Below are 8,339 nucleotides of genomic sequence, written 5' to 3' on the forward strand. Positions count from 1 at the left end.
TTACTAAACAATTAATTTATCACAAACTAGTTATGTAGCAAATTATTCCAAATTATGAATCAATAATCATCAAATAACTAAATTGACCAACCTAAGATTTTGGTGCATCTCAGTGCTTAATGCGTTTAGTAAGATGCAAATCAGAAATATAGATGAAATCAGTTAAAGGAAGGTACTCCAGACGGAAAAATAGAAAAGGACAGTTTGAGATTTTGACTTTGGAAAATTGAAGATAAAGTTATTAAATCGTGGGTCACAGCAAAGGAAACTAGTCCCTCTACCAATATCAGAAACCACGTAGCTAATTTGAAATTTGAGGTATTAAGGATTGAATTGAATATTGATTTGTCCAGAGTACCATAGAAAAAAATTGTACATAGAGCGTAAATAATTAATATGAAAAAAAGCAACATTCACACCAACAAAAAGATAGTGAAACAGTAATCAGGAAGATAATTAGAATCTGAAGGTCCTGTTGCTGTGCTGGCTGAAGTGAATGTAGGTCCAGAAGTGAATAACTGAGAACTAGCTGAGTTTGAGTTAAGGCACGTTGCGAGATTGAACCTCTGAATGGTATGAATGCTTATGAAAGAGTGCCTAACCTAGCGGATACTGCTACCTACTTAAACTACGTAACTAAACTGAATACAACAAAACTGCAAACGCAACATGAACAGAAAACGACATATAGACAACAAATTTACAAATGATTACAAAAATTATTAATGGTGGGAAAAATTTCCCACATGGGAGGCTATAGGCATGTCGTGGGAGGCTATAGGCATGTCGTGTGAGGCTATAGGCATGTCGTGTGAGGCTATAGGCATGTCGTGGGAGGCTATAGGCATGTCGTGGGAGGCTATATATAGGCATGTCGTGGGAGGCTATAGGCATGTCGTGGGAGGCTATATGCATGTCGTGGGAGGCTATAGGCATGTCGTGGGAGGCTATAGGCATGTCGTACGTGGGAAGACATAGGCCAGGTGTATTCGTTGTTCAGAAACCATTCTCCAGAAACTGTCCAGCCTGCGCTGCCTCTCTGCTGACGCTACGGAAGTTTATAAAACAGCGCAGACAACTTCTATAAGAAACTGCAGCAGCGAGATGACCTTAGTGAGTTCACTGATACTTGGCAGCTGCGTTGTGATGGTGACAAGAGTAAAGTGCTTCTCTGGGCAAGAATAATTAACAACAGGCTTTATAATACTACATGGTCCGCCATAGATATGGCAACGGATGTTTGCTATATAAAAATAAATAGATTTCTAGGAGCTTTTTCTTGTAAAATGAAGAATTATATCATCTATTAATTCATCTTTTTTATATTGCAGAAGTCTAAGGTGTCTAAATTTACTATTGATTAGTATAGAAATTCATAGTATCTCAAAATTGTTAATATATGTAGAACCGTTGAAGACTGATTGAAGCCGACGGTTTAAAATTCAAAACAAAGCGGGTGTAGGACGCCTCACGTCCGCGGGTAGCGAACGGGGCTATAAAAGACGTGAGGTAGGATAAGAGGCAGCTCAGTGCGAGTCGGACAGCGTGCCGAGAGGACATCGTGTGGTGTGCGGAATTTAGATCACCAGAGTTCGAGCGCAGAGCCAGTTACGTTGCGGTGTTAGAGGCAGTCGGACCAAACAGTGAGTGGCGTATAGAAGAGCTACGCTTTAGCCGAGAGCCAGACGCATTTGTGGAAACAGCCGCGGGTGCAAGAGATAGGGCTGCAAGTTAACCACGACGATTCAAGACGGACAACGAGTATCATCTCAAAAAACTACGACGCGAGCCTGGTTATACGCGCTCAGAGTGAGTTCCATCGAAGCAAAGTTCTACGAGTGTTCGAGCAGCAACCCTTCGCATTAGACCGCAACGTCGAAGAAACCGACGCCAAATCCTAGTATTGCCGGATTACGACGGATTGAGTCCTGCCAAAACCTACGACGCGAGCCTGGTTATACGCGCTCAGAGTGAGTTCCATCGAAGCGAAGTTCTACGAGTGTTCCAGAAGCAACCATCCGCGTTAGACCGCAACGTCGAAGAAACCAACACCAAATCCTAGTATTGCCGGAGTACGACCGAACGAGTCCCGAAGAAGTCAGAAGTCGGCCAACGCTCGACTGCATTCCCAGCCGGTGATGTAACCCTTTTCTTTTGAATCGGTGAATTACTATCCCCATTTTAGCCCTCTTCATTGGTACTATTGTGAAGGTTAAATTATTAGCGTGCATTGTAGCCTTCGTTGGGAATTGCAAATACGGGTAGGCTAAGCTTAGAAATTTGTTGCCAATTTTTGCCGTGCCCAGTTCTGTATTAGGATGGTATTTTTCTGCCTTTAAGTATATAAGTGTTGACATGCTTATTTGTATCTTTTCCCTTGTCAATTCGTCGCCTAGCTGCCAGCGTGAGAACCTTTTCAACGCGCCGACCCTCGTGCTAGAAACCTGACAGTTTTTTTAAAATGTTTATTTGAAAACTCTATCGAGAGTTCCATACGTTTGATGAGATCAATACAGGTGTCGAAATAACTGGTTGTCTTGAAATAACTATAAATACTGTCGACGCAAACCCTTATATCGATAAGTATAGTTTCGGTTGAAATCACTACATCAAGACTAAAAGAAAAGTTAGAAATAAAGAAAAAGTAGGACACCATTTTCTAATCACTATTACTTATGGCAGTAGATAGAAATGTAAATGTAACCCTGCATGAAAAGGGCGAGAGTAATTCAGTCATTACAAAAATGCTCCAAATTCGTTGTGAAACTGCGTGGATGGTGGTAAACAAAATTCAAGGAAACTGGGGAAACATGCAATCGACCTGGTCAAGGAAGGGAACGAAGTGTCCGAACAAAACAATTGGTCAAAAACACGAGGGAGAAGTTAAGGAAAAACCCTCGTCGCTCAGCTGCAAAATTGGCTGCAGAAACAATTAAGAGTCAGTCAGACATCAATGCGTAGAGTCCTCAAAGATGACCTCAAAACCTCCCCTTACAAGATGCAAACAAGGCATGAACTTACAGACCGTCATGAACTAATGAGGCTCGAAAGATGCCAGCACATTCTGGATCTCATTGAGGATGGCATGCTGCCCAACTTGGTGTTCAGTGACGAGAAATAATTCGACATTGAACAGAGCGTTAACCGTCAAAATGACAGAGTTAGGAGTCGGGATGGATCTGTGGCAACCAGAACAGCAACACGACGTCAAAATCCCATGTCCGTGATGGTTTGGGCCGCGGTAGCCGCCACTGGGAGGTCCCCACTTGTTTTTGTCCCCTCAGGAGTGAAATTGAACAGTCAGCGAAACATTTCGGACATATTGGAAGCTGTGTTGTTACCTTGAGCCCGTAAACACTTCAACGGCTCACCATGGAGTTTTCAACAAGACTCTGCCCCATCACATGGCTCAAACACAAACATGACCCAAATCTGGATTCAGGGTCACATCCCAGCGTTCATTAGCAAAAATGAATGTCCCTCAAGAAGCCCTGATTTGAATCCTCTCGACTTTTCTGTGTGGGCTATTTTAGAGAGTAGAGTCTGCAGAACACCTTATAATTCTTTGGATAGTTTGAAGTCTAAATTGACACGAGAATGGGACTTGATCCCTCAAGAAATGCTGCGTGTCTCCTGTGAAGCTCTCCCGCGTATACTGGAGTCCGTCATTAAAAATAAGGGTGGTCATATTGAATAAATATGTCTGAGAATTGTTTAGGTAATTCTTGGCTACTAGCTCATCCAATAAAAAACAATGCACCTGTTTGTTTCATTAAGAAATAACAAAAAACATGCCATAAATATGGCAGACCCTGTATATTAGTATAGAGTATCCGCAACGGGAAACAAAATACTATATTAATAAATGAGAAGACTGTAAGCTAGAATCCAGCTTAAAAGACAACAGTAAAAAAATATCTGGCATTGCAGCATCCCGGCAGGCAACAATTCAAATTTTCCAAATTAATCCAGAATAGAAAATAGTCTTTTAGAATAGTGAAGAAATAGAATTATAGAATAGTGAAGAAATAGTCTATGTTCAGTGTCAAGGTTGTCACATAAATTTGCTCCTATGTTCAGTTCATCACCAGCTCTGTACTGGCCAACATAAACTTGATTCACACGCGTATTCTGATCCTGCCTCTCCCTAACCTCTGTGTACCTTGACCTCCTGTAATTCAGCATCAGCTAACGATCTCTACAAGTTCACGTTGACAATGTGTTAACTTTTCCTAACTTATTAAAACCTAAGGCAATAAGTAAACAAATGACTAAACTGATCCGACGTGCCCAGCGGTGGTGGATGCAGAATTTGTGAAGCTGTTGTTTGTTGCAAGAGTTCGCGCGCGCCTGATCGTAAAGTTAGGTGGAAAAATACAATTTTACGGGCCGCAAATGTCTGGCCCGGGATTCAGTGTAAACTAAGAAAAATTTTGTGGATATATTTCATGTTTCAATGGACGTTGCTGGCGATCATGAATCTATTAATGCGATCGATAAATGAACTTTTCGGAGACCCAAATGTGCTGGTTCATGATAAGCTAAACTTGCAAACTATTTCTAAGTAAATACTAAACATTTTTAATTACAAATTTACAAGTTTTCTCGACATTTCAGATGAATTGTCAGTATTTATTTTTCATGATAAAGACCGGGCCGAACAGTCCGGGTGAATATTTTAGTGATTTGGTACGGAGGATACGGGCCGGTCCGCGGGACTCCCGGACGCGTGACGCGGTGTTGGTGCTCCGTGGCCCGTGCCCGCGGTTGAGGCGCGAGGTGGTCAGGGTAGCGGATTCCACGTTCTTAAAAAAATTTTATAAACTAGTTAGTACAGCGTCAAAAAACTCTGGCTAGGCACTCTGGCTAGGTAATATATTCTCGCGTTTATATAACAAAATGAATGGGAAGCCTGGCATGTTACACCGGCTGCATGAGCATCTCCGTGACGCCATCCTCGAACAGCTTCACTAGACGCTCATCCGTAAGTGAACAGATTTTGCAAAGAATATGTTCTATAAAAGAACAAAAAATCATAAATGAGACAAGAACATAATATTGCAATATAATGAGCCGTAATAATGCGATATAATAAAGCAATGTAATGAGCCACAAGCCTCGTTTGTATGGCATTTCTCCTTGTTTCTGACCATCAAAAACGTCGAAAATTGCGTAAGTTATTTCTTGACTGCCTTGTATGGAGTGATCATGGAGGGGGGTGACATAAATACAAATATCCTCTCAAAGGTCGACGTGAAAAAAAAGGTTACTCCTGCTTGTGCGTTCCATTAGAACTGTTTCTCGACCGTGGGCCATCGCATGGAATATTTTTTTATTTCAGTCGACGATGCAAATGCAGGTAAGTAACAAATTTTCTATGACGACCAGAAAGAAACTTTTCGAGGAGAGACACTGTTGTTCCTATTGACCTGAGGGCGTTCGGCGTGGAAGTAGGTTGAGTTTGGTAATAAAAAAATAATTATAGGATAAAAGAAGCACCGAATTAACGGCGATTAGGCAAGCGGGTTCTGAAATGGTCTTGTATTTAAGCCAGGCTTGGTGGGGTGAATGGTGGTAGGGTGAGTGGTGGTGGGGTGAGTGGTGGTGGGGTGAGTGGTGGTGGGGTGAGTGGTGGTGGGGTGAGTGGTGGTGGGGTGAGTGGTGGTGGGGTGAGTGGTGGTGGGGTGAGTGGTGCCGTTCTCTGCCTGCCACGCACTATAGTCTTCTTGTTATAATAATTAGCATTTATCCTGCCGATATTGAACAAGAATCTTTTGAATATATATTTAATAACAGTGAGAGATTAACAGCAGTGAAGGAGGCCCTCTAAACAGAAGGCATTACACGCAACGCCTGCAGGAGGTTCTCCACTGCGCGCCTCAAACCGCGCGAGCGACAAGCGCTTCAGTGCCGCGCCTGCCGTCAGTGGGGGTGCATGTGGTGTGCTGCTGTCGGTGCCTGCCCGCTCTGTGAACTGCAGAGCTTCTTGCTTTTATTTCCTGTGAGTAGTAATGCTGATGGAGTGTTTTATGGTTTAAATGCCGTCCGTCTGCGTGTTTATTCCTGGCGCTAGGAAGGGGGCAGTGTCATGTCCTGCACTTTCGGTTAATGCATAAAGATTGATTAGGTCGAAGTGAAGGATAGGGCAGAAGCCACCCTTGAATCGGACAAAAATGTCCTAAATATGTCCTATTTCACCCGTTCCTGTGGCTTTTTCCAATTTTTTCATTGAGAATCACATAAATTGCCGATTTGTACGCGTAATTTTTCGATAAAGCAACTGAGAAACTATCGTTTTTACCCGCGAATTCGGGAAACTTCTGCCGAATATTCGGATGATTATGTTTTGCGCTGCTGCATTCGGACGTGTAGGGCTTTGGAGGAATACTTGGCAACTTAGCAGTTGGATGTTTTACTGCAGCCCAGTTAAGTAGGATAGTGAAGGTTGTAGGGAATCTTCAGGGTAATTTATTCCGGTAAAAGGGGTCAGAGGTTACCTCGGTTAGAAGGCGGGGAAATGAAGGCCAGAAACAATAAGGTAAATCAGCACAAGTCTGAGAGGGTTTTGAGACACAATACAATGTAGAATGAATAGATGCTGAGAAGATGGCTTACGTCGATCAGTCCAAACAGCACAAGTATAAGGAGATTATGAGATATGAGAGGTCCAGCGGAAATTGTAAAATGTATCTTTGCTGAGAGACCTGCGAACAAGGTCAGAATTATTGAACCTGAATTTCACATGGCAGTTACCATTCCAACATCAACATAATAGAAATTTAATTTCCCAAAATTTTATATTCATAATCATTGTTATTGAGATTTACAAGAGACAATATTGATTCTCAAAGGAGACACAATTTACACTATTTCTGTAACAAAACACTACAAAATATTTTACTGATAATCCACTCTAGTCAATAAGGTTCTAACTGAGATTAAACATCAGGCATTTCCCAACCCAACTCAGAGTTTATAAGTATAGGCAATGAAAGTGAGTCAGCATAAGTTATGTAAGCTATGGCGGCTAGTCTGGGTCGAGACTGTGATTCGCTATGAAGTTCGTACAACAATCCCTATCACTTGACCTTAAAGTACGAACGAATGTTCTCCGCAATACATCATTTGCTAGGCATTTTAAGACTGAACATATGCTCCTGCATAGCTTCGTCTAGTCTGTTCTTGAAGATGTTCATACTCGGAGCTTCAACTATGCTATCAGGGAGGCTGTTCCACATGTCGGTGACTCGAAGCGAGAAGAAATGTTGTCGCATGGATGTGTTCCAACGCTGTTTTTTTAGTTTATAGCCGTGGCCCCTGGTGTTGGTTCTTGTTCAATCATCAGCTATAGAAAGATCGTGTTCCAAAGGCCGGATCCCTTGTGAATCAAGTCACGAAAAGTTCAAGAATCGTCAACAGGCCATGGCCTATTTCTTCAACGCCGACACTTCTATTCTATTTTATTCTATTCTATTCTAATACATCATGAACAATTAGTAAATTTTTAACACTCACCAAGTGGATATTTTTATTTTACCAGAACACGAAGGCTAAGAAGAACCTCTTGTAAGTGTCTTAAAACTATTACAAAATTGTCAGAAAAAATATAGATACTATTGAGACTGACCATGATCAACTGGCTCAGAATGTTGATTATATTTACTTTATTTTAGTCTATTTGACGTAGGCCATCGGCCAGGGTTCTCATGAACTGTACATAATTAGGGCACTAAAATATATAAAATTACAGTTTTCCTTCTAGTAATCGCGTGAATTATTATTTATAATAATAAATAACTACAGACGCCATGTGATGACAAAACAGCAGAGATATACAGTTATTATCTTATTGGTTAATGGACATACAGGGTCCGACATATTTATGGTAACGCATGTTTTTTCTCAATGACGCAAACAGATGCAATTGTTTTTTATTGGATGAGCTATAGTAGCCAAGAATTACCTAAACAATTCTCAGACAGATTTATTCAATATGACCGCCCTTATTTTTAATGACGGCCTCCAATCTACGCGGGAAAGCTTCAAAGGAGACACGCAGCATTTCTTGAGGGATCAAGTTCCATTCTCGTGTCAATTTAGACGGTGGGTTGGACGCCGGTGGGTTGGACGGCGGTGGGTTGGACGGCGGTGGGTTGGACGTCTGTGGGTTGGACGCCGGTGGGTTGGACGTCGGTGGGTCGGACGTCGGTGGGTTGGACATCGGAGGGTTGGACGTCGGTGGGTTGGACATCGGAGGGTTGGACGTCGGTGGGTTGGACATCGGAGGGTTGGACGTCGTTGGGTTGGACGTCGGAGGGTTGGACGTCGGTGGGTTGGAC

General features: G+C 42.3%; 1 protein-coding gene across 1 annotated transcript in view; it reads left to right on the forward strand.

The window, feature by feature from the left end:
• LOC108668380 (glycine-rich cell wall structural protein 1-like) overlaps window positions 1-8,339 on the forward strand; it is a 9,201-nt gene that overhangs the window by 466 nt on the left and 396 nt on the right. Inside the window, exon 2 of the mRNA XM_018155579.1 lies at window positions 8,101-8,328. Coding sequence (XP_018011068.1) covers window positions 8,101-8,328 — 228 coding nt within the window. The remainder of the gene's footprint in view (window positions 1-8,100; window positions 8,329-8,339) is intronic.

Source organism: Hyalella azteca, unplaced genomic scaffold, assembly GCF_000764305.2.
Source record: "Hyalella azteca isolate HAZT.00-mixed unplaced genomic scaffold, Hazt_2.0.2 contig16009, whole genome shotgun sequence".
NCBI classification, from domain to species: domain Eukaryota; kingdom Metazoa; phylum Arthropoda; class Malacostraca; order Amphipoda; family Hyalellidae; genus Hyalella; species Hyalella azteca.